This window comes from Topomyia yanbarensis, chromosome 3, assembly GCF_030247195.1.
Source record: "Topomyia yanbarensis strain Yona2022 chromosome 3, ASM3024719v1, whole genome shotgun sequence".
NCBI lineage: Eukaryota > Metazoa > Arthropoda > Insecta > Diptera > Culicidae > Topomyia > Topomyia yanbarensis.
In genome coordinates this window covers 407544686-407571991 of record NC_080672.1, presented here as the reverse complement: position 1 = coordinate 407571991, position 27306 = coordinate 407544686, and the positions used below count along the sequence as shown (strand labels likewise).

The 27306-nt window shown below is 38.2% G+C and overlaps 2 protein-coding genes across 3 annotated transcripts in view; both read right to left on the bottom strand.

Annotated features, from left to right (window-relative positions):
- The window catches only part of LOC131691912 (uncharacterized), a 460379-nt gene that overhangs the window by 269607 nt on the left and 163466 nt on the right, over positions 1 to 27306 (bottom strand). For both annotated transcript variants that reach the window (XM_058978657.1, XM_058978658.1), the window contains exons 3-4: positions 18227 to 18413; positions 7605 to 7741 (exon numbers count right to left, since the gene is read on the bottom strand). In XM_058978657.1, coding sequence (XP_058834640.1) covers positions 7605 to 7741; positions 18227 to 18413 — 324 coding nt within the window. The remainder of the gene's footprint in view (positions 1 to 7604; positions 7742 to 18226; positions 18414 to 27306) is intronic.
- Positions 26212 to 26745, bottom strand: LOC131688345 (uncharacterized). The gene has a single exon (XM_058972549.1). The coding sequence runs from the start codon at positions 26743 to 26745 to the stop codon at positions 26212 to 26214; it is 534 nt and encodes a 177-aa protein (XP_058828532.1).

Sequence of the window (27306 nt, the reverse complement as noted above, 5' to 3'; positions counted from 1 at the left end):
ATTGCAAAAACAGTAATCTAACCTAATATATGGGTTATTCCACGTCAGATTTACAACCAAAATTTTTATTCCTTCCAAAATGCATTCTTTAGCTAGAAATATTTGACACGTATTTTTTTTTTGTTTTTGCAGAATATGATATTTTTTCAAGTTATTAGCTTTTGAACTTCTGAAGTTTAATAAATAGAACATTTTTCAATAACTGATAACTCGGAAACAATTAGATATATGGAAAAAAATATTGAATAAAAAAGTTGCGTTTTCAAATGAGCTTACCAAAAAAAATTACAAAAAATTGTTTTTGGTTATATAACTTATGAAATTTGCAACTATTTGAAACAAATTGAATTTTTTTAAAGCTGGACCAATTTTTTTTTACATATATTTCCTTAAAATATTAAGAATCATGTTAAAGAAATTGTATAAAAATTTGGGAGTGGATATTAAAATACTTTGCGAGATATTACAATTATAAACTTAAAACACAGCAATTTTGCACTAAACGCTCAGTGATAAACCTGTTATAATTGAAATATCTCGTAAAATACTTCAAGTTCCATTCAGAAATTTTCAAATAATTTTCCTTATATACTTATGTTTTCAGTGTAACTTAAAAAATATTTTTGCTCCTAACACTTGGATATCACCAAAAAAAAGTCTTGAATTTGTAGAATTTGAGTCATTCCACGTCAGATTTACAACTACAATTTTAGTCCCCTCCGAGTTTTTTTTGCATTCTTTAGTTAAAAGTTTTTAACACGAATTTTAGGCTTTGGGTGAATTTGATATATTTTTCAAGTTATGAGTTTTGGAACTTTATAAAATATTTAATCAAATTTCATAAATTTAATAAAATTGAACATTTTTCAATCCTCGATAACTTAGAAACTATTAGATTAGAGGAAAAAACATTAAATACTAAAAGTTGCGTTTTCGCATGATCTCACCGGAATTTTTTTTTTTTTTTTGAAATATTTGTTTTAGCCTTTTCACATAATTTATAATTATATCGAGAAGATTGTGTGAAAATTTCGGAATGGAACTCGAAGTATTTTACGAGATATTTCAATTATAACATGCCCATCACTGGGCGTTTAGTGCAAGATTACCTTGTTTTAAGTTTACAATTGCAATATCTCGCAAAATATTTTGATATCATCCACTCTCAAATTTTCGCACAATGTCTTTAACATGATTTTTAATATTTTAAGAAAAAAATATGTAAAAAAAATTGGTCCAGCTTTAAAAAATTCAATTTGTTTCAAATAATTGCAAATTTTATAAGTTATATAAGAAAAAAAATCTTAAAATTTGTTCGGTCAGCTCATTTGAAAACGCAACTTTTTTTATTTAATATTTTATTTCCATATATCGAATCGTTTCCGAGTTATCAATGATTGAAAAATGTTCAATTTATGAAACTTCAAAAGTTCAAAAACTAATAACTTGAAAAAAAACATCATATTCAGCAAAACAAAGAACACGTGTCAATTATTTCTAGCTAAAGAATGCAAGAGAAAAGAGATTCCGGAAGTACGACTAAATTTATCGGAACTACATGTAAGATGATGATCCAATCAGAAAGCACAGACCCTCGCGCAGCTGATTATGCAAAAGAAAATTCATTGCAATAGGATTTAACAGATAGGTCGGAAACTAGATGCGGCCTTGATGATGGAGGACAGGTATTGAGCACATCAGTAGTAGAGGAAACTATTACTCCATTAAAATATAGACTTGGACTTTTTGCGTCCCAATTTTTCCTAAGCGTAGATGCTACAAAGTTTTTGTTGAATACCCTTCGAGATGAAGAGCTCGACCCTTTAAAATGTCGTTCTACTTTACTATACACGTCAATTCTCAACTCTCATACATGAGTCAATAATCACCATTCCACTCAGACAAGACCATGCGTATTCCTTACGCAGATTGATGCTCTGTGGATTAGTTTCCTAGTTGATTAAATAAACACTAAACAAACAAAGAAATTAGTTTGCCCAGTCCAAAGAAATGTCTGCTCGATTGGCATCACCCGGCGGATATTTATTCTCTTATAATTCCATCAAATCAACGAACATTTAAAATTATTCATGAGCCACTGATGAGGAGACCGCCTCAACTCGTTCACGTTTCTCTTGCGTCCTGTGCTGAAGTGCCCCTGGGTTATCTTACGGGTCGCAGCTTCGTCATTTCCCTTTATTCCAGTATGACCGGGAATCCATGTAAGAGTATTATGGGGATTGCCATTCTTCTAAATACCATGCACAAATGGATGTCTAAATCTGGGACTCCCAAGGGTCGACAGTGTGCTGGCTGAGTCCAAAAGTATGAGCATCGGGAGGTGTGGCTCCGGGTCGTTTGTAATGGCATAATATATGTATTATGCTTCGGACAAAAATACTGAGAGATGGCCAAGGAAGCAACCCGGATACAATCCTGATGCTTCGGTTGTAGACCTAGTCGGAGTATCATGCGCTCGATGGTTCGACAGGTTAGCTCGATTCTGTACATCAGCCGGCTGGTGATGATCGCACTGCAGTGCTATGGTTATTCGAGGGATTCCTTCTGCAGATGGTGCGAGCCGTGTTGTTTTCTGCGAATCCTTATGTACCGTCTTATAATGTGCTTCGAAGGTAGCCCGTCTGTCAATAATCACTCCGAGAATTCATGGCAGGCACGTAGCCAGAGGGGGGGCTAGGGGGCTAAAGCCCTCCCCGAAATTTTTCAAAAATAAATTTAAAAAACCGGTGACTTTTAACAAAACTTGTTGCTTATTTGGTTTGAACAAATTATTGAGAAAAAGTTAAAGAAGGCTATTTCTAAACACCGAAGGCAATGGTCACGAAATTCAGTGTGCTTTATGCTTTTGCTCGAGCCAGCGCGAAGCGAACAACAAAAAAGTAACTTTTATATTGTGTGCCTTGTCTGAAAAATACAAGAGACTGTTACTTTAATTGTAGCTGTAATAATCTGTCGAGATTAGTGATTAGCAGAAGCAAGAATTGGTGCTCCAGCCAAATGCGGTGATTATAAAATTATTGATCATTCGCATCCTGAAGGTGTAAATAGAGATTAGACTTTCGGAAACCGGCTCTATCCAGTTCTACCATGGCAGGCATTTAGCGCTCAACAAATTAGTGCAGACGAAACCATTCATTTCGCACAACTTAAAGCACAAGGTTGTGTGTGACAATGCTATAATTAAGATCCTTCTGTATATGAACTATGAGAAAATGAATGTTCCGCTACAAGATCGGATACCTCTTACTTTGCAGATTAATGTCACATTTGGGAGAAATGGAATCTATTTGGAAGGGCAATTATTGAGGGCGAAAAGCAAGGAAGATATTCGCTAACATAAAGGCAGCAACTACGATGATGACACGGAAATGTACAATAGCGAGATAGAAATGAACTACTCCCCCCCAAGACATAGTTGGTGAGGAAAAAAATATTTCCTCGCCTCGTAAACAGGTTTCCACGTGCAATGGCTAAGCGCTTGCGCGAGATCTGTAGGACAACCACATAAACTCGTTATATTATTTTTATTGTTTACATAAGGAAATATATAAAAGACCCACGACCCAGTTTGTTATTTTTAAATGATAAGTTTTTGAATTGCACACAATTTTGAATTTCTCTATTAGGTCAGTGCACACTGTACACTCTGTTCTCTGTACACTACTCTGCGCTACACAAAAAGTATTTCAATTTATCTGAGAACGATTGAGCCGAGAATAGAATTTTCATTTCGCGTCATTTTAACGCAATACCATTTTTATTAACGCTTCATTTCATTGTTACGAGTAATTCGTTCCGTACTAATACACTGTTAATCCGTAAATCCGTGATATCTTCGACAAACGTGCAAAAAAAAATTCTTTTAAAAGTGGACCGGGCAAAAAGTGGTAAAATAATAGGCAATCACGAAGAGGGACTAAAATGTTGGGACTGATTGAATCTATAAGTCAATAAGTTGGGATAACAGTTTCGATTTCATGTCTTAAGTATGTGACAGTCTTTCGCTCCGTTTTTGCTCGTCATGGAATAAAATGAGAGAGATAATCTTAAATAAGAGAGCAAAGAGAGGAAAAAATCAACCAATCTAAATCGACTCAAGATCACTCTTCTATCTTTACTATACACTCAACACGAGTTCTTTCCGAATTGCGCTCTGATCTTCTCATTTCGTCTTCGTTGCGTTAGGTGCAACAACTTTAATTGAAACTTTTTCCCAAATAGTGATAAAACAAACATGTAATCAGACAAACATTACAACTTTCTTCAAGAAATCATACATCTCTTCCAATCTTGATGATGATTGAAAAAAATCAAGAGCTAATTATTTTTATTCACAAACAAACCTATTACTAAACAGATTAGTGTTCATATTTGTTTAATGAATTGGCAAAGAGTTTTGCAAAAGTTTTACAGGAAACGGATAATTTGCTGTAATTTAAAACAGACAACTCTAAAAGAAAGCCTCGGCAAATTAGGTGCAAGTGCGATGTGTTCTCTTCCATGTGTCGGAAGCAAGTGATGCTGAAATTATTATCTTTGTTTATAGTCTCTAGTTATTTTGGTGGTGTCATCAATGTTATATTTACCAAATTTTATGTAAATTAGAAGCATTGAGTAATCAGTGCTAAGTAATTTTCTTTCGATTTGTGAATAGATTCTGAGCAGTTTCGCTCAGTAGATTAAATTCTGGGTAGTTTCCATTAGTAGATTAAATCATTGAAATATATATTTGACATTGTCCAAAACCCCACGAATTCCGAAGAAAAACCTTCAAATAAATAAATAAAACCAAAATGTTCAAATATAATATTTATTTAATCTAGGTAATCTTCTCAAGTTACAACGGTTTTGCAAGATTGTCAAAAGGCAATAGAGCTAAGGCATTCTTGCTTTGTAGTGAAATCAGTAGTTTTTGCACTCACTTTACATTTTGACTTTTACTATAGTTTTAGGGATCTAGGAAAATCAGTCTACGATATTTTTAATTCATAAGTACAATGATATAAAAAGTACCTAAAAAGAATCAACTTAAATAGATAAAAAGATAGTTATTCTGAGTTGCCTGATAATGTTGTCGAAGATAGTCTTTAACCCATTACCTATGAGAGTCAAATGAAAAAACATGTGTTTTTTCAGGATTGTTTTGATTACGACATGATCAGTATCATTTAAATTGAAAATTTCATAAAGTCGAGTTAACGCAAACTTCGGATGAAGTCAAAGAGCTAGTAATAGTAGAAAGAAACCTGATCATGAAAATAGGAGTTGAACTTATTTTCTGCATCTACAAATCGCCTGCCTTATCAGAAGATTTGAAGCAAATTTCGACATTCACTTTGTTCGGACATTCTTTGCAACGGTAAACTTTGATTTCACACTGATATATTCCTATTCATGGGGACAACCTTGACGTTGGTTTCGTTCTTCTGATTAGCAAATGCGTGTAAAGTTTCGTGAGACGGGTTTTTGGATATTTTTCTACTCATTCCAATTTAGCGTCTTCTACAAATTGTAAAGGTGTATCGAATGTGTAGCATTTTCAAGCAGCGTAGCATGCAGCGTAGCATTTTCAAGCAGCCCTTAATACTTTGAGCTCTTGACTATTCATTTTTGTAACTAGAGAAATTTCTAACTTGTAAATCAAAAATAATCAAATTTAATTCGTCGATGCACTATAGCCTTTCTTGTAACAGGCAACATATTATTAGGGTTTTTAGTGTCTATTGTCTTATTTTTGGAATTTTTTTCACTAAGAACTTTTCATAATTACGTTCAGTTTCCAGTGATTGTTTGAAGTCATCAGAATTAATACATTTATGCAATAATTTTTAAGCCCCTCCCGAAACAAAATCCTGGCTACGGGCCTGATTCATGGTTCATTTTTGTACAGAATCTCTACCCGTCGGACGGTGACGGTGATGTAATGGAACATTTCTCGGTAGACATACAGAAGCCTGCCTTATTCGCAAATCGGGTAACCAACCTAATAGCAGTTTTCTAGGGATGACTTTGGGCGAATTGCCTGCTACCAATAGAATTATGTCGTCGGCAAAAACAAATATGTAAACTCCTACAGGTACGGTTTGGATGATTCCGTTCATTGCTAACAAAAATAAGGTGGCGAGTATCAAGAAGCCTTTGGAGACGCCGGTATCTCGTGGCATCATTCCGGACTTTTGTTTTCCTACTGTTGCCCTGAATATCCAGTTCTGTAGAAAACCCTGTTTCTGTCGTTTATCACCACCATATCTGTGATTTCAAATTCTGCAATTACCTCGGAATCTTTGTTCTAAATCAGCTAAATAAGCATTCTGTACGCGAGCGATGCAAAAAATTTAGTTACTTGTAGATTGTGAGAAAACAAAGAATTATGTATAACTCATAGTACTGATGATGTTTGATGTTATATTCGTCTGAAGATGAAGCGCAGGGATACCAGGCATATTTTTCAAATTTCTTCACATTTCACGAACAAATGTCTTTATTTGTCTTCACCGACCAGGATTCTGAATCGGTTTTAGATTTTGAGCCAGAATTCTGCCAGAATTCTGCCAGAAATCGGCCAGGCAACCGAAACAAATTTGTCTTCTAAATGTTTTCACAGCCTTTCAAATGTCTTCAAAATGAAGACATGTGTTCACATCTGGCATCGCTGATAAAGCGGAACAATTCTAGAGAAAATTTAGAATAAAACGTAAGTAACAATGAGAGATTCTCTTTGGGGTCTTTCACTTCTGTTAATTACTCGGTCGTTACAGCATTTAGCAATCAACTCTTTGCATAATATTCTAGTAAAAACCATCGGCTTTCGATATGTACTGCGAAATTAGTGCAAAGTGTTATAGTGACGCCATAATAATCGAAAGAGAAAGTAAACAAAGAGAGGCTCTCTATTTTACTTACGTCTTATTCTAAATTTTCTCCAGAATTGCTGAACTGAAGTTTAGGTTTCGGATCACCATTGTCTATTTCCATTATACAAAAAATGCGGTACCGATATTATTTAAGTGTTTTGCCAAAATAGCCATGTTCTATTGATCAAAATTGTGCTCAAAAATTGAGCACATTGTGAAAAACTTTCGTTAAGGCTCAAGTTACCGTTTTTTGTCACACTACCACACCGTGCTGGGGTAAGCAACACAACTGCGCAATAAAAAACTACAGCCACTTTTTCAAAAGCACCGTTTAGCTAAGCCAATGGTTTTTCCAGCAGGTATTTTGCATGAATTGATTCGTAATGATCTAATGAATCGACTGATATTCTTCTTTTAGAGTTTTGAAAAGGTTTTGTATGGATAATCCGGTGGCAAAGCTGAACACATTTTTCCAACACATACTATCAAGCGTTCAATTCTCGTAGACACTCACCGAAAGTTATTTGAACCTTAATTGCGTAAAACACTCGATGTAATTATTTGAGCCCCTGTGATTCTTTACTACATTTTCAAGAAATATTATTATTTAGCATCAATAGTTTGAATGTACAGTGCAACACAACTGCAAGATTTCCTGAAAAATAAACAGAATTTGACCCTCCCTTCAACCTCAGACCATTTACGAGTTCGCCCCTTCAATTGACTTACCTGCACGATGTCGCCCTGCTCGTTCCCGGACGCGGTGAAGGTCAAATGGCACAGGAACGGTAGCCGATTCCACTGTGGCGGGGGCACCGTTAATGAATACGTTCGCCCAATGTCCCCGTAGTACGTACGGTTGCAAACTGCAAAATATATCACGTCAGAGAAAAAGAAGGAAAAAACAAAGTCAGTAGTTGGAAATAGCAGTACAAGCAAGCAGAGTCAAAAGCGAAATCGCATTTTTTTTCGTTTTCTCGTGGGTGTGTGTATGTGAAACGAAAAAAGCACAAGTGTACAGCGTAAAACTCAATTTTGCCTCAAGTCCGGAAAAAGGGTTCTTCATTGATGTCGGTTGAGCGGACCATGGCTTGTTGTTCGTATGAGCTCTGTAAAGTCAGTTAGCTGAGGCGAAGTTACGTTATTGAATAAAGTAAGATGAAAGTAACTGCTCTGAGATCCCTAAGAGAGCATCATGAAGTTAAAATTATCCCATATCATATTAAACTCATTTTCAAGAGTGCATAGCAGTGAAAAAATAGAAAGCACATTTTTGCCTCTATCATTCTGTTATAGCGGCGTTTTGTAGAATCATTTTTTAATAACAGCATCTCAGCAATAACCAGCGGAAGAAATTCTTGCCCGTGAGGTTGCCTTTCAATCCAACTCAGGCACAGTTTAAACCACCACGATTAAATGAGTAGCAAATTACCAGTCAAACTCCTCGCCTCGCACGCACTTGGCTTATCTCCTTGAAAACCGAAAAGTCCCAGCGCACTCTTCACCCCTCATTTACAATTTAATTAATTTTTTGACACTGCATAATACTTTGGTCCCTCATCAGCAGCCGTCAAGCCGAAAAAACTCGACACGGTTAATGTGAGTAACCTTTTTGACTTGTGCCACTCGCAGCAATGAACCGAAAAATACTGTTTTCACTCCATCTCGAAAGCCCGGGTACGGTACACTGAGTACGTTAGGGGCCAAAATTGAGAAAAATAATATCCGCCACATCTCTTAAAGTAGTCTATAACCCTGTGAGTAGGCGGTGGAATGGGGAGAGGGGGGTTACTATCATCGCGCAAAAGTACCCCAGCTCTAAATTTGTGTAGGTATGTACATACCTACTTAGAACCCGGTCGGTCGGTGCTCGATACATCTTCGTCACGGGGGTTGGAAAATCCGTTTAATGCCGGCTGATGAGCTGACAGACATTTTTAATTATACACCCAACCTACCGCGATCATCACCGAAGGGGGGGGGGGCGCAGTAGGTAGGCCTGCCGCCATTTTCAAAGCTAATTTCATCAGACGATGTTGTTTAACATTAGGATCTTTTAATAATCCTTATGTATCATGGGGAGCTAAGATCGCTACAGTTATTCGATTCGCGGGGACTAGGGGGAAGGATTTGTGCGTTATCATTCAGAAGAAGGAGTTATAGTACGAAATCGTCTAAGTCTTTTTTAATTGGAACGTTTAATTATTTTTTTCCGGCATCCGAGGCTTTTAGCGGAGATTGAGTTTATGGCAGCTTTTCGGTAGTATCATTGCAAAAGTCATCGTTTTGAGAATTATATGAGAACTTGAACGGATTAAAAGTTTGTATTACTTCGGAACGAAGTAGAATGGTTCAGTTTTTACTGATTTTTCGCGCATATTAATGCTATCCATACACGAGGCAACATGTCACACGTCACATTGAAGAATCACTATGGATTTTTTTTTCTAGCTATTCACATGCGACAACAGCAACTCCAAACGTAAAAATCGAACTTAGGTCCTTGAGCATAAGCTTAAAAAAAATTTCCCCCAGAACAAGTCAATGAGGATAAGCCTTCAGTCTAAAACCCGGCTACAAAAAAGTAATTCGTATCCGTATAGCCACTATTTTTAAGAACAGTTTGTATTTTCTCCTATTTTAAACTGAAAGTTTATTCAACCGATTCTTTCATCAAAAAGCCCCGGTCCGATTTTGCGCTTGAACTTTATATCCGATTTTTGCTCTTTGAGGCCGTTCGCACCGAAATCTGAAAATTGTAGGGTTGTTGCTTAGCTAAACTACTGCTAAAATTGTCGCTTTTAATCAATACATGTTCAACGATAATCGTAAACATTGTTTTGACAAGAGCTTTCTATTTTCAAGATGACGACGACTGAGTCAGCATGCAGAAAAGTGTCCTGCGTAATTATCAAATCAATTAAATCAATCATAAATTAGTTATGGAATTTGCGTTTCGAGTTCGTCCCATCAGAATTCAACACTAACTTAGTGACAGGACTAAGCTAGCGGTGGATTGATGGTAACTCCAAAAAAAGAAAAAAAACTATTTGTCAGACCGGTTCAGTTTGAAATCTAATATAACTCCAACGCATTTGACTTGATCTGTACACAGCAGCTCAGAATCAAAGAACTGCAAGGGACTAACCCCGATTGTTATTCGCTTCTTCGTAAAGAGAACCATTGAAAGTTTCTTTGGGTTCACTGATAATTTAACATGTTGGACAGCCCTTAATGCCTGTTGCAGGTCCGAGCGGGTCATATGTGGTGGATAATGCTTAGTCGCGATAGCAACTAGTTGTGATTCGCGACCCGAACCAGTAACGAGGGCTGACGGCGGGTGTGGTAGGACGAGGTAGTGGGCCCTACATGTTCTATGCCTAAATACCACATGCCGTAAAGCAGACCTGACAAGGCGAGCCAGCGCCGCCTTTAAATAAGCGCTTAGCCCAAACTACTGTGATCCTTCAGCGTTACTGCAAGGTTGGCGCAGGCCTAGCTAGCCGCTCATAAAAATAGCATGCCCAGGAAGTTCAACAAGCAACGGCAAAACCCAAAATGCTTCGTGCGTGACTGGCATATTTTAGAACCTCAACTATCAAGTCCTCGGCACGGAACTACACTTTGGCTTAGGGACTCCTACTTTCAGTCACCTCCTACGACATGGGAGCAGGAATCCAGTGGCTTAACGCTTGGCCGTATATCCGCCTCTGAGAAGGTTCGTCTGTACACATCGAGTTTTGATAAGCGAAATCCAGCAAAACTTCACCGAATCACCAGTACGAGTCGCGTGACGCTATGGAATTGGGGTTCCCTGTTTGGTGGGTTTTTACTACCAAAACAGGTAGACCGACAATCATTACTGATAATACACAGCTTATCTAGACTGTTCGGAGAAAGAAACATTGAAGGACAGCTTCCATAGATGACAGAAAAGCCATAGACATTGCTCTATCATAACTCGATCAGCTTACCTAGTCCCAAACTCCCGCATTTCAGTAGGCACAAACTCTGTTGAGTCCGCCCGTACTTTTGAAATACCTACAGAAGCATGTTGTGTCAATAGGCTCATTACTATACGAACCGCCCAAAACACACACGCACACACAAACCTAAAATTAAACTAATTTGTTCTAACGCAAACTCGTAAGTAGTGCACACACGTATCACCCTGCAGTGTTGAACTTAATCCAAATAAACCCTGCTAACCTATATTGCTAAACATGTGTACACGGTTCGCACCCATTGCATTTTTTTGTTTCAATTATAGAGGTTTTAACCTTAGGGTTATTCGCCTCTTTTTCGAGTTAGGGAAATCTCGTTAGAAAAATCTCTATCTATTTGTACGGGGTTGGGAATTGAAACCAGATGAGCCGCGTACAAGGCAATCGATTTACCAACTACGCTATGCCCGACTCTCCCCTATCGCATTTCTATACTCGTGCATGTATGCAAAGTTTGAAATCGAACAGCAAAGAGAAAAGCGCACGATAAAATTTGCATACAGCGAGGGAACGTGTGCAAGTGTACTCCCTACTAACAATTGAGCTTTTATGACAGTTTTATAAAACTTAGATTGCACTTGTAGCGTGCTATAAAACCTCAATTGTAGCTTGGGCTGGAACCCGAAAAAAAATGTGCCCGGCTTAGCTGTGGGCCTGTTAATACCGCCACTGCCGAAAATCCATAGCTTCTACCGCTTATTGTACCGTCCGGACGTTATAGTCATTATGTTGCTTGTTTGGCACGCGAGCAACGAATGATTCAAACACACATGAAGTACCTCTGTTTAAAACCTCTTATATTTGACTGAGTCACTTAGATGCTTTCTTTTAACGACTCTGCCTGGAAAAAACTGCTTCATGATAGACGTGTACTTCACCGCGCCACGCAGCCGCCGCCGGTTAATTTTTATGTGCATCGACGCCGAACAACAGCCCGGCAACGCGCCGCCGAAACTTTTTTCCGCGCCGATTATTCACGAACTCGAAAATTCTCACTATGCTTGCTTTTACCAAAACAAGATAAAAAACATTGATATCAGTTCACTCAGTTTCCGATTGCTCGCCTTTCTTCTGTTGTATACATGTTGAAGACACAGCGCGGAAAAAAATTGTTCCCAGATTCGTGAACAAAGTGCCATGAAATCTGATTAATTTTTACGTAACTAAAACAGGATTTACGATTTAATTTATGAAGATTGCTGGTTTTTTTGTGAACTTCTTCTACGGTTTCCCCTACGCCATTACCAAATCGTTTTTCTGTCCGTGAACTAGTTCACAGCTTTATGAACATTGCTCATAAGCCAAATGATGATTTTTAATTTTATCCATTAATCTAGAAACATTGTTTACGGTCGGACAATACGACGTGAACTGATTCATGATTTGTTACATATTGATCATGATTCGATTTTCGTAGTTTTGAATTAGATCACAAAACAATCACTGTCTTGATGTATTTACGTAACTCGGAATGTTACGAATGGATTCTTTCGTCCATCGTGAACTGGTTCATGATTTGCAATCGTGAAATAGTACCCAAAATCATAATATACGTTTTCACTGTCTTGATTTGGATATTTTTACATGAACAATTTCACGAAACCCAGACTGTTATTCATGGATTTGTGAACCAGCTCTTTCTTTGTTTTGAATATGTTAACAAATTTAGAAGATATTCCCAATTATTTTCACTTTCATTCAACTTTAATTTAATTCATGATTTAATTTTATTCTTTGATTTGTTTCATAAAATATAACATAGTTTGTGTCCAGCAGCAAACGACCAACACGAGCAGTTGATATACTGTTATGACTATTAGAAACCTCGTTACTCATTTGATAAGGTTCAGTATAATGTCCATAAAGAAACCGAATAAAGGGTTACAAAGTGGGCCGATCCTTTTCCAACTTTCAGACAACAAAATATAACCCATTAGTAATCTTTTGGCTTATTTATTTCATTCAACTTCAATACCACAACCGTACGCTCGCATCTTAGGCTGAACTCCACCCATTGGGTTCTGTATAACATACGGAAACCCACTTTTTCATCATGTCTTCTTCAAATTTGACTTAATTGGGAAGCTTCCGTAGTGCCTGCTTTATAACTTCCCAGTATTTACGATGGGCCTTAGTTCCGGTGCGTTGCGGGTGGGGCCTCTGTTCTTGGGTACGAAAGTGATCCCGTTGGCTTCGTACCACCCCAGGACAAAGTTTGAATAGTGGCACGAAGCTAGATCCGGCCAGAAGATCGTGGGGCCTTCGTGTTGCTTCAACAGAGGAAGCAGAAACTTCTGAAGACATTCCTTGAGGTAGATCTCCCCGATTACTGTGCCGCATCACGTTTGCCACATGAGCAGATCGCTTGCCAAATCATGTATTTATTAGCAAACTTTGAAGGCTTCTGCTTCCTTGCTTTCTCCGAAACATTCAACTTAAGCTGAGCAGTGAAGAACAGTAGCTTCGGAAGCTGCGGGAAGTCCACTCTTAACGTAAGTCTCATCATGCATGATGAGACAATAAGGTTTATCAGCATCTGGGTGTACAGTTTACGGGCCCGTGAATTTACTTATTTCTTCCACGCCGTTCGGCATGATTGGAAGCCGTGACTTTACTTCTTTCTTCCTCGCCGTTTGGCATGATTGGGAGCCTTCTGCACTTTGTACCTATGCCGGTATGCCCGGTCCTTGGCTCTCTGAAAGAAAGACTTGGACAGATTCAGATTTTTGGCTACATTGCTGGCCGAAGCATTGGTATTCCGCTTAAACACTTTCGCTACACGCTTGCGAACCTGATCACTAATAGAACAACCATTCTGACCACATTTCTCCTTCCATTCGATGCTTGGAGTTTGGTAGTAACGTTAAATCGCATGACTGACTGCATAATTCCGAGTTGTTTCCCGATGTCCCAATGAGAGAATTGAGAATTTTCCAGGTGCTTGCGCAAAATCAATTCGCGACGTTCCTTTTCGGATGACGCCATTTTTTACAATTTTCGAAAAATTGACTACGATAAAAATACAGTGTACATAACAAACTCTAAACTACATCTACTGAAATTTTCAAGAGAAAATATCCAATGAGTTCTTTCCTACAGCGTTTTTTCAGAGACGAAATTTAATGTGGGACACCCTTTACTGCACCCTATTCGTGAAAAAGTTTACAAAACCAGCTGGTATATGCGACATAACGAAAAAATGAGTGTCGAATCTCTCGGAAGTATGTGATTCTCGAATCTCGGAATCATCTAAATTGGTTAAAACTTGCATATTTAAAATTTAAAAAAAATATAAATCATGTGTAACACAGAGATCAACTTGCCAACATGCCACGAAAAGGTACGTTGGCCTACCGACCTGGGCTCCATATCGAATCATCAAAAAAAACCTAGCACTAAGAAATTTGACACACGACCAAACAACGTGCTCGATATGTTGGTAACCCTCACGACAAGCACAAGGATTTCCTACAGTAAGTCTCATACTAAAAAGATGAGTGTCGAACATAGAGTTACTAGACGGCAGCCCTAAGTTTGCGCCGCTAAAACAACAAAAATGATCCATAAAAAATTGAAAAACGATCCATGAAAAAGTTGTCCATGTTCCATAAAACAAAACTGAAAATCCATAAAACAGTGTGAATGATCCATAAAAAGGGGTGATTTGATTCATAGATTATGTACAATTGAACCATAAAATGGTCGTAAAAGAGCACTAAAATAGTAATAGATCCATAGAATGTTAACAATGTACATTAAAACACGTCGATATGTTCCATAATATCGACCAAAATGTTCCACGGTATTACAAAATGGAGCAATAAAATGTCAGAAAAAGTTCCATAAATTTGATAAAAATGTTTGCTAACTAATTTTTTTTGGTCAATAGAAGATGTAAAAACGAACATTAGAAATGATTCATATATCGAACGTTAAATTATGGTTCATGGATATTTACAAAACGATTCATAGGAAAAGAAAATGTAAAACGATCCATTAATATGTGCTTATTCATCAGAAAAAATAAATTTAATGAATTCATGCGAAATTGTTGCTATTCGAACTAATAATAAAGTTTATTACATTTGGTTGTAATGTCAAAGTACAACAAACAATGCATACATTATAGTTAAACTTCAGCTTCCGCATCCCACTAGTCAGCTAACTGACCTTAGCTAACCTGAAATCATTATGGCAACTCTTTAAACGTCAGGGTATTTATGATATTAGAGCGCTGAGAGTTATTAGACCACTGATACAGGCTGGCATGAGTCGCAAATACTATCTGAATAACTATCTGAAGCGAAAACGGACACTTTATACACGAACACTGACTAATGTGGCTACGCCACATCGCTTTCTAGTGCACTGTCCGACTTCGCTGCCGCTCAGTCGGCTTTTAACTAGCTATAGCCCCTATGTTTAAGTAAACCGGGCAAACGAGAGGACCACAGGTTTGCTTGCAATTCCAGCTACGGGTTAATCAATGCCTCGTCCAACGGATCCTCAGCGGCTTTGCGCCGCTTCGGATCCTTGGCCCCGGATATGCGGCCAAGCCGCATCACACTAGCTCCCAGTATAAGCTCACTTGTAAAAACACTGTCACTGTTATGAGAATTGTTAAGCACAACTTATTTTTTCAGTTTACCATAAAATTTCGCATGAATTCGTTAAATTTATTTTTTTTTAGTTCATAAGTACATATTAATGGATCGTTTTACATTTTCTTTTCTTATGGATCGTTTTGTAAATATCCATGAACCATAATTTGACGTTCGACATATGAATCATTTCTAATGTTCATTTGTACATCTTCTATGGACCAAGAAAAATTATTTAGCAAACATTTTCATCGAATTTATGGAACTTTTTCTGACATTTTATTGCTCCATTTTGTAATACCGTGGAACATTTTTGTCGATATTATGGAACATATCGACGTGTTTTAATGTACATTGTTAATATTCTATGGATCAATGTCAGTTAATTTATGGCGCAAAATGTATCATTTTATGAAACATTTCCAATATTTTATATGGGGCATTGGTTGATTTTAATTGCTCTTTTATTACTATTTTAGTGCTCTTTTGCGACCATTTTATGGTTCAATTTTACATTATTTATGGATCAAATCATCATTTTTTAAGGATCATTCACACTGTTTTATGGATTTTCAGTTTTGTTTTATGGAACATGGACAACTTTTTTATGGATCGTTTTACAATTCTTTATGGATTATTTTAAATATTTTATATGCAAAAGTACATTTTCCCGTTACTAGACATTTCATAGCGTAGAGCAAATTTATGACTAGCAGTGGTATAATTTTCTCCACCAATTTCCGGATAAAGGAAAGTAATGCAAATGACCTACGTAAATTGTGGTAGGAAACTGGTATTTCGGTTTTTGGACAGCTGCTCCTTATCTCCAGTAATGAGGAACAATGTTCTGCTTAACAAACCTATTGAATAAATTCAGTAAGCAACTTATCCCAGTTTCTTCAACAAGTTGCGTTTGATTCTATCTTGCTCTACAACGTTATTTTTACGTGACATTAATATACCTGAGAATACATCGAAAAAGGTAAGTCAATTGTGTACTTCCCTGGCGATATATCACGGACAATTGTCTGAATAGCAATGACATCTCGATATACTTTTATTGCAAGGCCGTTCGTTGTATTCAGATTTAGAACTATTAGGAAGTATACTCTAGAGAGCTCATCGATGTTTCACTCGATAAACCATCGACAAACCGGCACCAATAACCATTTTTTGCGTGCGGGAAGCTTTTAAACTTGCTGTCTAAAACCGTGAACCGTTCAAAAGTTCGAAAACATTCACTTTCGAATTTATTTTCCGCTTAACCATTAGAACACCCTTCATCCCACCACAGGGCAATAAAAAGTATAGTAAATCTTTTGGGAATAGTTTGTCCCTCTTTCAAAATCACCATGATACGCCATTGTCCTGAGATTGAAAATTATAGCAAAAAATCATGTTTTTCTTTAAGTAAAAACCATACCCCAAACCTGAAAATGGCGAACGATTGTTTCAGAAGTAAATAATAGAGTGACGTTGAGGTGCTAGTAAAATTTAAGGAACTATAATTGATTAATAATCAGTGTTAAGGAACACCGTAAAAAGTTAATCAATCTTGAGCGTGATTATTAGGCTACTTGATAGAAATTCGATAGAAAAAATCAACCATGAATAAGTTTTACTAAAAAACTGCAGAGTTCTGTATGAATAATGAAAATCTCGTAGATTCCTTCAGTTAATCCATACATCAAACAAGTACGGTGTTAATTGCAGTTAATTACCCAATGATTTTAAAGAAAAAAATTGATTTTTTTTCTTTTTTATTACCGACTAAGCGTGAGTCAATTTTTCCTTATTTATGTTGTAACGACATTTAAGGGGACCCTCTTATATAATTGTGCAAAAAGTACCTAATGTTTGATAACTTTTTTGAATAACTTGACATGTGCGGTATTCTGCAAAATGTTTATTAAGCTATCATCTATAAATCAAAAATTTTCGAGTGTAATGTGTCAAAAATAGGGTCCAAAATGGCGGCTCCAGCAAAAGGTGTTTTGAAAACCGACCTCATCTGCGGGCACGATACAGTTCGCAATTCGTCGTCTACAAGCAGCAAACCAAAACGATCTTGAAGATTACATTACGTAAAGGCGCCCCAACTTAAAAAACATGAAAAAATCGATATAGAAACAAAATGGCGGCCACTTAAAATAAAGTATTGTTTTTTGCATGATTTTTCCACTTTGACTAGCTGAAAAAAACCTTTAATGATCAAACATATTGCGATTTTGTAAGTTACAGCGCCTAAGAATGTTGTCTTCTTTTAGGCGGGCAAAACCCGAAGTTGATTGGTTAAATAGTTCATAAACGAGATCGCCCGCAGATTCGAAAAATCTTGTTCCGAGAAAGGTGCCTCTGAGCTGAGTCTGCGGCGGTGACTTTACGCTTGTTCGGACATGCCGCAGACTCAGGTGATTCGCATTTAAAAGTTCCAAAATATCCTGACTCCTGCGGTAGAAGACAAAGGGTTAAGTCGGCGGAAAACTCTAAGTTTACTCATATGACCCTATTCCACGCATTTATAAACTTTCTTCCTTCAACTTTTAGCTCTTCTTTGAGTACTATGGCTCTTAATATTGAAAAATATTTCACACCTTCCAGTTTATTGCTAATTAATTGTCGTTACAACACAAAAAGAGTAAATTTGCCAAAATTTGGGAATATCAAAGGTCATAGGAAAATTTTCAAACGGAAAGCATATGTCACTTCCAAAGTGCTGGAACTTCCACTTCCAATTAATACCTACCGGTACACATTTTCGGTTCGTCACTGCCATCACCGCAATCATCCCGTCCGTCACAGAATTTGTCCAAGGGCACACAAAACGCACCACCCTTGCAGGGATATTCTGAAATCTTACAACCATAGCAGAGGCTGGCCAGCTTGAGCGCTAGTGCTGCCACCAGGGAGTAGTGTATTGCTTTCATATTCATCTGAAAGAGAGAGAGAAAAAATGACATATTGTTAGTAACCTTGGTCAGAAAGATCTGAAACCATTTGAAATGTCGCCAATTCTGTGTTTCAGCAGTACAACGTAATTCAATTAAAAACTTTAATTAACTCTTCCGACAACAGTTTGATGCAGGTCAGTTTGATCGAAAGCAAAGCTGCCCGCATATCAGGTCACCAGAGCTGCAATCTACCACACATAAATCCCCCATTCATTGTGCTGAAAAGAAATTTTCGTCTCCCAAAGTTAATCCCCTCGTTCACAAACAGATGGCGGGTTTCGGGAGATTCGTGAAGCCTGCCGGCCAAATAAAACGACTGTCTGCCTGTTTGTCTGTCATGTATCCCGACCGCAGCGGAAAACATATCCATACATACACAAACCGCAGCGTTGACCACTGGACGCTGGTACACCGCCATACATATCACAATCATTTGGTAGAACGTGGGAATGTGCGGAAAATGAAAGGAAACAGACGCAGAATTGCATCACTGCATCACCCCGAAAATACACAAAAATAAATAGCGGAACAATGTGTGTATTTGTACATTCATCAAAATTGGCTGTTTGCTATCATCATCTACCCTACGCACTGTGGGATGTGGACTATATTCAGTCAGATTTTGTATTGATGAAAGCCATCGATAAGTACGTAGTTACACGTGTATAGCGTGTTTCATTTCAAATTGGACGATCACAGATATGTACACACTCCTTAAAAGTACGATAAAAAGTGCACGTTTATGTCAAATATGCCTATAAAGTGTTTGGTGCACATATTTATTTTAACCCAAGGAACAAGTGCACCAAAAGCACACCGATGATTGTACATGAATATGCTCTTCTGTGATAATAAAATTTGGTGTGAAATGGTCAATATGTTTCTATAATTTTACACAATTTCATAAAAAACGTGAAACCGTGACCACTGTGAGCGCAGTTCCGATGAACACCTGGCGGTAAATGACCTCATGCCCCTTTCCAAAACCTTCTCGATCCGAAATAAAAAGCCAATGGCAATTGGAATGCGAAAAAGTACAAAAAAAGCAAACCATACCAGTTTTGCGGTAATCGCAATAAAATATTATAATTGTGTATTGGTATCCTTTATTTCAAAGGTCAGCCCATTGATGTTTGCACTCCGCGATAATGAAGCTCGGTAGTTCAAGCAAGACTTGATTGAGCTGAAATGTTAATGGAATTAAATAGCGGAACAGTTCCGATTTCTGGTTCCCCGTTCATGCTGCGTGTCCACTATGGCGAAAAGCTTGTTTAACTGACCACGGCAGGAAGTTACTTTGATTTATTCTGTTTAAAAACTGTTCAAATACGAACACTGATTGCTGGTTGATTAAATTTTTCAACAACGTAGAAAATCAATTTTTTGAAAATTAAAAACATGTCAGCGGGATATTCAAACAGACAAACCTAGCGAATAACATCAGCGGCAAATTCATTTCAGCAAATTAACTAGTTCATGTTAACGTTTCCAATACATTAGCATAATATTTCCTTATTTGAAGATATCGTTATGTTCTTCCTTCCTTACAAGGATATCCTTTCAAATATTTGAGCCCAAGCGGAGGGCGGGCATAGCGTAGTTGGTAAACCGACTACCTTGTGCGCAGTTCATCTGGGTTCGATTCCCAACCCCGCACATATAGGGCTAAAGATTTTTCTAAAGAAATTTTTATAATTTGAAAAAAGGCGAATGACTATAAGGTTATAAAACCTCTATAGTCGAATTAAAAAAAAATAATAACTTTCTCCTTGTTCAACTAATTGACAAAAAATCTTATCCAATTGAAAACATTTTCAAACCTTATAAAAATATATTGTTTGCTAGACCGTAAATACGGAAAATATGCACACCTATCATGCTTCAGTCTTCCAATACTATCGCCAGCTCATAAATCCACAGAATCGAACAACGACAAGTACATATCATTAGTAGTGTATTTTCGTTTCCCCAGCACAGAGTTCAATATCGAAGGTACCAATACCATTATCAATCTCAAAGCGACGTGACGAATGAATAAAAATTTAAAGTCACGTTAATAAAAATAAAAAAAAATTTCAAAGCGAAAACGAATGAGCGGAGGAGTTAATGAAAACGCTCTCTTTCGAATTTTCCCGCATACTAAGTCTTAGGCCGTTGTTTCATTTTCGGTTTCGCAGTTCTGGTTATATGGAAAGTAGCATCGGTTTTTCGTCATTTTCGTCTGATTTTGGCAAATGACAGACATCTTTCGGCTCTAATCACTAATAACTTACTCCAGGCAAACCTGCCGCGCGGCATGAGGCAGCAAAAGCCAAGAATTGATCCACTGGGTTCCTGCTCCCATGTCGTAAGAAGCGGCTAAAATTGAATCCTTTTCTTCATTTCGTGTATCCTTTAGACTATCTGATTTTGTGAAATAAATTAGGAAATTATTGTTTATCATTCTTCCTATCTATTCGTAAGAAACCTGCTTGCCTCTCTTTTAGCAGTTAAACCACTAATAAATGACACGCGCGTGAAATTGCTACAATATGTCTGTCATGCAAAGTAAGGTTTCACCTGCAGGTAATTTATATTTTATACCACTCAAAATTATTTCATATTCTCGATAAAACCGATACTTCTTACAGATACGAGCTGTAGCCTCTGTTAGATTACCATTTTTAATTTTTTCTTCCGAATTTGTTGGCTAAGAATAACTTTCGAAATAACTATCTGCTGCCCAAACTTTTGTTTTAGCTAAAAAAGCTGTTGTAGCTATTGAGAAAGCCGAAAAATATATTGCCAGCTCATGAAAGCTACGGATTTTTCATTTATCACTCCAAAATGCCCAACATGTCCATTTCACGAGTCAAGATTTTATTTCTAATGACTTTTATTTCTGCATCGTTCACAACATAATTTCACAGTTACAGAGAAGTACTACAAGTTAGCAACTCAAATTTTTTTTTTATTTTCTTCAAATTTTTAAAAAAGCATAAACATTTTTTAACTAATTACACTGCCATAGGCACATTTTTTTTGTTTTCCTCAAATTTTCAACTTTCTACGTTAAATGTATTCAACATAATGATTTAAAAATGCAAACAATATATTTGTATGGTTAATGGGAATGTTGTGAAGAGGTTTGCATAGTGGTGACAACATACAATAGTAACACACAATGACATACAATAAATCCCTAAAACGTTTGTTTGTTTGTTTATTTATTAAGGCTTTAACCTCGAGGGTCATTCGCCTTTTTGAAAATAACTTACATTTCAAAAATTACAAATTCAAAATTTCATTGAAAATATATAAAATATATATAAACCGTCGAACATTATTTTTGTCGACTATCCTGGGCGCACTGCTTTCCGCTTCTTATGTTGACTTTCTTTCTTAGTGGTGAGCGATGGCCGGGTGTACCTTCTGCCGCTTGCTGATCAATCTGTCTGCCTTCCCCCTCGCTCGTGTTTGTGTCCATATCGTCATCGCTAGAATGGTTCTCGCTGTTAGATTTTTGGTGTTTTTTGCGTTTTCGAGTGACTGATATAGCCGTCTTCTTTCTTGTTTATTTCATCCCTGCGTACGGTAAGTATTGTCTTTGGGATGCCGTGAGATATTGTTTGTCCGGAATTCATTTGTTGGCCGGCTGTCTGTTGTGTATCAGCAAATGTTGAAGGCTGCTTGGTAGTGGTGGTTGTAGATGAGTTTTCTTTAGTTGTTTTGTCGCATGGTTTACCGTAGTGTGCAGTCTGATTACAGAACTGGCACGTGGGCGTCTGCCCAGGGTATGTGCATAGCGTTTGTATGTAGTTAACATCTTGAGATGATCTGCCCTCGAAAGTTAAGTAAGACGGTGTAGGTTGGTACAGCCGCATTCTCACAACCCGAACACCGTTGAGAATGTCAGAGAAAAAGTTTCTCCAAGTGTCGTTAGAGACGGATTCCACTTCTCCATACTTCGACATGAATCTTTTAATATAATCCATGCTAGTACGAGGTGCCAGGTCATGGAGGAGTATTTCCGTTAGATCAAGGTCCATATACACGGGGATCTTGGTTTTGGCGTTTTTATATTCGACGTCATGTTGCATGTTGTTCTGTGCTACGAAGCTTCCTTCCTAGACTAAGGAGTTGAACGTTATTAGAGCAGCACGGCGCGGGTAGCTGTTCGCAAGCGGGTCGCTTTTTGGCTTCTGATCTGCACGAGATGAGGAAACAGACTGATTCCTAAAACGTATTAATAGGCACCTTATGAGTCTCCTGGTGGCCTTCTCTTAATCTCTCTCCTCCTGTGACACTTGGGTAGTGCGTAGTACTACTTACGGCCTCTAGTAATAACAAGTGTCGGACTAGCACTCGTTTTCTTTTCTGCTGCGTTCTACTTTCGAGCCTGGTCGGTGCTATTCAATATTATTCAATAAGTAACTTTGGATTATCATGAGTTGTACATTGAATGATAATTTGTTAGTTTCAGGCATGATTATCTATTAATTTTCTGTGCAATGTCAGCTAGTCTCGACCAATAGCGGCGTTGCAACCCGAGGTAGTCGCACAAGCGCTATTCTAACATTAGATCAAATGCCTAGTATGAGCTACCTCAAATATGCTTCGCATATAAAAATTCTTGTTATAATGAAAATGTTTTCATGTGATAAACGTTCGCGAGCATAGAATCTACGCTGCTTTTAGCAGATCCAGCTTCATCGTTCGTTCGCATTTCTCGCATCTAGTGTGCACTGTGACACATTTTCAACACCTTTCGCTTGGTATATTATTAGGTTTTACACCAGCCGACATAACCCCGCAAAATCAGCCGGATGGACTTCGTTTGACAATTCTCGGTGGTTTGTTTACATGGGAGTTATGTGAGATCGAATGCAACTGAAAAAGTAACCAAAACACAGAGAATTAGGTTCTTTACGGACACAGTTAACCTCACTTTACTTGACGGTTCACTTGTACTGTTTACATGGACTTAGAAAAATTTTGTGGACGATTAGATTCACTCAAAGCAATTCGCAAAGATTTTTTCTATGTCCATGTAAACATGGACACGAACTTCATTCATCGTGAGTTCATTCGTGTCGTCATCGTATAGAACTCAATTTATGGTTATCAAAGTGCACACTTTGGACTACTTTGTAGTTAGCAGTTGCCGCAGTATGTTCACATGATTGGTTTTTGGTTACTATAGCAACACTGGGCAATAATAAAAAATTACAATTATTTTTATCTTCAGGAATTAATTGGGCAAAGTTTTATTTCAATTTGTTGAAACTTCCACCTCCAAAATCAGCTTTGCACAGCTACCAATACTGTCTTCCCAGTCTACCGATTTTTTCAATAACTCTGGAGTAAAAAACTCTATCGCAATGAAACAGCTAGCTTCAAACGATGGTATAGACATATATTGAAAGGATCTACGTAAAAAACCGCAATACTTGGAAAATCAGCAAAAAGGTTACACAAAAAGATTTCAGTTCATATAGAAATATCGTTTCTAGGAAATATTTTGAAAACCGGTATTTTATTTCAAAACTCTTGGGCCCCTCCCGAAATTTTTTTCTGGCTACGTGCTTGTGGATGTGAGTCGGGATTTCATTCTTGTGATGCCTCGGTTCATGTTCAATCACTACACGTTAGACTCTCATATCCGTCGTATTGGGCTCGTGAATAATGGTATCTGTGCTTGTGGCGATGGTTCAGGAATCAGGAATCAGAATATATTGGCTTAAATGGCACTTTCCCTGTATGTAGTCGCAGATTGTGCCTTGCCGTGTGTTTTCATCATTTCTTGAGCGGAAGGAAAGGACAAGGAGGTGTGGGGAAGTAGATTTGGAAGGGTGGGAAAAATAACAGTACAAAAACAAAAATAAACAACAGGTAAGTTAAACTTACAAGTAGTTCAACTCGCCTGCGAGTAAACCTAAAGCTCTTTACCAAATTGGATAAGAAACTTTAGTATGTCTCTGAATTTCAGTCGTCCAAACATGGTTTCATCTATATAAGGACGGCCGAACATTCGAAATGGCAATTGCGCTACTGCTGGACAGAAGATATGAGGTTACGTATTCGGATTCACAAAGATCATATGAAAAACACTCATCGCGCTAAATAGTTGCCATGTGATAATTGAGTTTGCAGTGGCCGGTCAGCAAGCCGCAGTGGTGCTTCGAAAAATGTAGAAGATTTTTCGAAATCACTGGGCACGGTTGTCCTAGAAACGCCTTTGTTTGGCGACACGTTTGTAAATTTATCCAATAATTGCAGTGCTCAGACGAAGCCCAGGCCCGTATTTTTTCCTTTATCCAACTTGTCGAAATTAGCAGGACGGGTTCAGGACCAACGAAGTCAATCGCTGAACCTGCCCTGGTCAATTCGTCAGCCCATTTATTTTAAGTAATACCAGAATGTCCGGACACCCAGACAAAGTAGATAGTGTTGACAATGCTTAGTTCTTCGATTTGGGTTCGGCACGCGATCACTAGCTTGGACCGTGATTTGTCTGAGCTAAGGGCTTTGACTGCAGCCTGACTATGGGAGCAGAAGTTTATAACTCTGCCGGACAAACTCAGTTGAAGCACCGATTGTACCCTGCATATAATCGCAAAGATTTTTGCTTGGAATACAGTGCAGTATCTACCTAGTGAGTTGTTCTAATCTCATTTCACGACAGTAGACACCAGCACCAGTACGTCCCTCCATTAGAGAACCGTCAGTGTAATAGACCACTTGCGTTTGTTGTTGTATTTCCATATAGCAAGACAACCATTCGTCTCGTGAGGGAATCTTCACATAAAATGTCCTGTAAGCAAAACTACATGTGAGTGTAATATCGCTGGGAGCAAGAATATCTTCACCCCATGTAACCATTAGTGACCACAATCGTGTATGACTGGTAGCAAGACCAGCATGGTTACTGTTCCAAAGCCCAGTAAACTGCAGTCTGTATGCACATGATAGTGCTTCTTGTTGCCTGCTGCAAAGATTGTTCCGATGCAAAATCCAGTAATTAGTATTTGGTAATCGTCAGAAAACCCGTAGGTTGGAAATCCAAGCTCATTGAGTTTCTTCAACAAGCCGTCGGCTACCAAGTTCCATAACAAAGGTGACAGAACGCCACCCTGAGGACAACCGCAAATACTCAACTTTCGTATCTCAGCCTGTCGCAGTGACGAGCAAAGAATGCGGTTACTAAGCATTGCGGTTATCCAACCCGAGATACATGCAGGTATCCCATGACCGCGCGTCGCTTCCAGAATAGACTGGAAGGACACATTATCAAAAGCACCCTTAATATCTAGGAATACACCCAAGCTAAATTGCTTGAGCGAGAAGGCTTTTTCAATGTTGTAAACAACATCGTGAAGCAGAGTGATCGTGGATTTCCCACAGTAATGCATTTTGTGCAGTGGATATTCAACTAAACTTACGTTCTTGATGTGATGATCGATTATCCGTTCCAAAGCATTCAGAAGAAAAGAACTTAAGCTGATAGGCCAAAAACTCTTGGCTTCTTCTTAGCTTGAGCGCCCCCCTTTGGGAATTAATCTAACAGTTGGAAGTTGGAATTTCTCGCCTTGCTTCCGGGATATACCCAGTAGCAAGACTAGAAAGCATAATCTTTTTCAAGACATGTTTAAGAATATCAAATCACTTTTGCAGTAGCACGCAAAGTTTCTGCTGCGATGTCCTGCTGGGTTCCAGTCTAACGCTTGTTTGCAGATTTCGTTTCCGCTCCTGCGCAGAGTGTGGCCGACCCACCTCCACTTTCGTTCCCGAATTTCTGTCGCTATTGGCTTCTGATGACATCGACGATGGAGCTCAGCATTAGAGATCCAGTTGTGAGGCGAATTATGTACCGCAGGCATCTATTGATGAAAACCAGCAGCCGTTGCGTGTTCTCCACTGATACGCACCAGGTTTCACTGGCATATAGTAGTACAGATTTCACGTTCGAGTGGAATATTCGGGTTTTGGTGCGTCGACTAATCTGATTGTTTTTCCAGATATTTCTTAAACTCGCAAAAACAACCCTCGCCTTCTTGATCCGTGCTCCTATGTCGATCTTGGTGCCTCCATCAGACGCCATTTGGCTACCAAGATATTGGAAGCTTTCGACATTCTCCACTGCTTGCCCAGCTACCGTAAAGCTGGAAGGGTTGACCGTGTTTATATCCAACGATTTGGTCTTGTTGACGTTGATTTTAAGACCTGCCGCTGAGGAGTGATCGGCAAGATCATCAATCTTACTTTGCATGTCAGAGCGCCGTTGTGCTACGAGAACAACGTCATGAGCCAGTTCGAAGTCATTCAGATGCTCCATAGTAATAGGTTGCCACCCCGATCAGAATGAAATAACTAGATTATAACAGAACACAATTTGTGTAACATATTATGTTATAAATTAGGTCTCGTTAGTAGTTAAAATAACAGAAATTTATAACAAGTTACAATGCGAGATATAGTTTTGAAATATTTCTGTTATGTGTTTCTGATCGGGACAGCAGCCCACGATTTGGTTCACGGTCAATCACTCCTACCAGGATCTCGTCGTAGCGGTGATAGAATACATCCTTGCCTAACTCCAGCCACGACCCGGATGGGGTCAGACAAGACACCATCGTGCAATATTCTGCACGAAAATGCCTCGTACTGTGCTTCAATTAGACCGATGATTTTCTCAGCGACTCCCTTGCGACTCAGGGCTCCCCACATATTTTCGTGATTGAGACGGTCGAAAGCTTTAGTCGATGAACACTAAGTAGAGAGACTTTTGGAATTCATTGACTTGCTCCAGGATGATACGGGGTATGACTATATGGTCCGGACAGGATCGTCCGGCACGGAATCCTGCCTGCTGCCGTCGGAGAGTTGCGTCAATCTT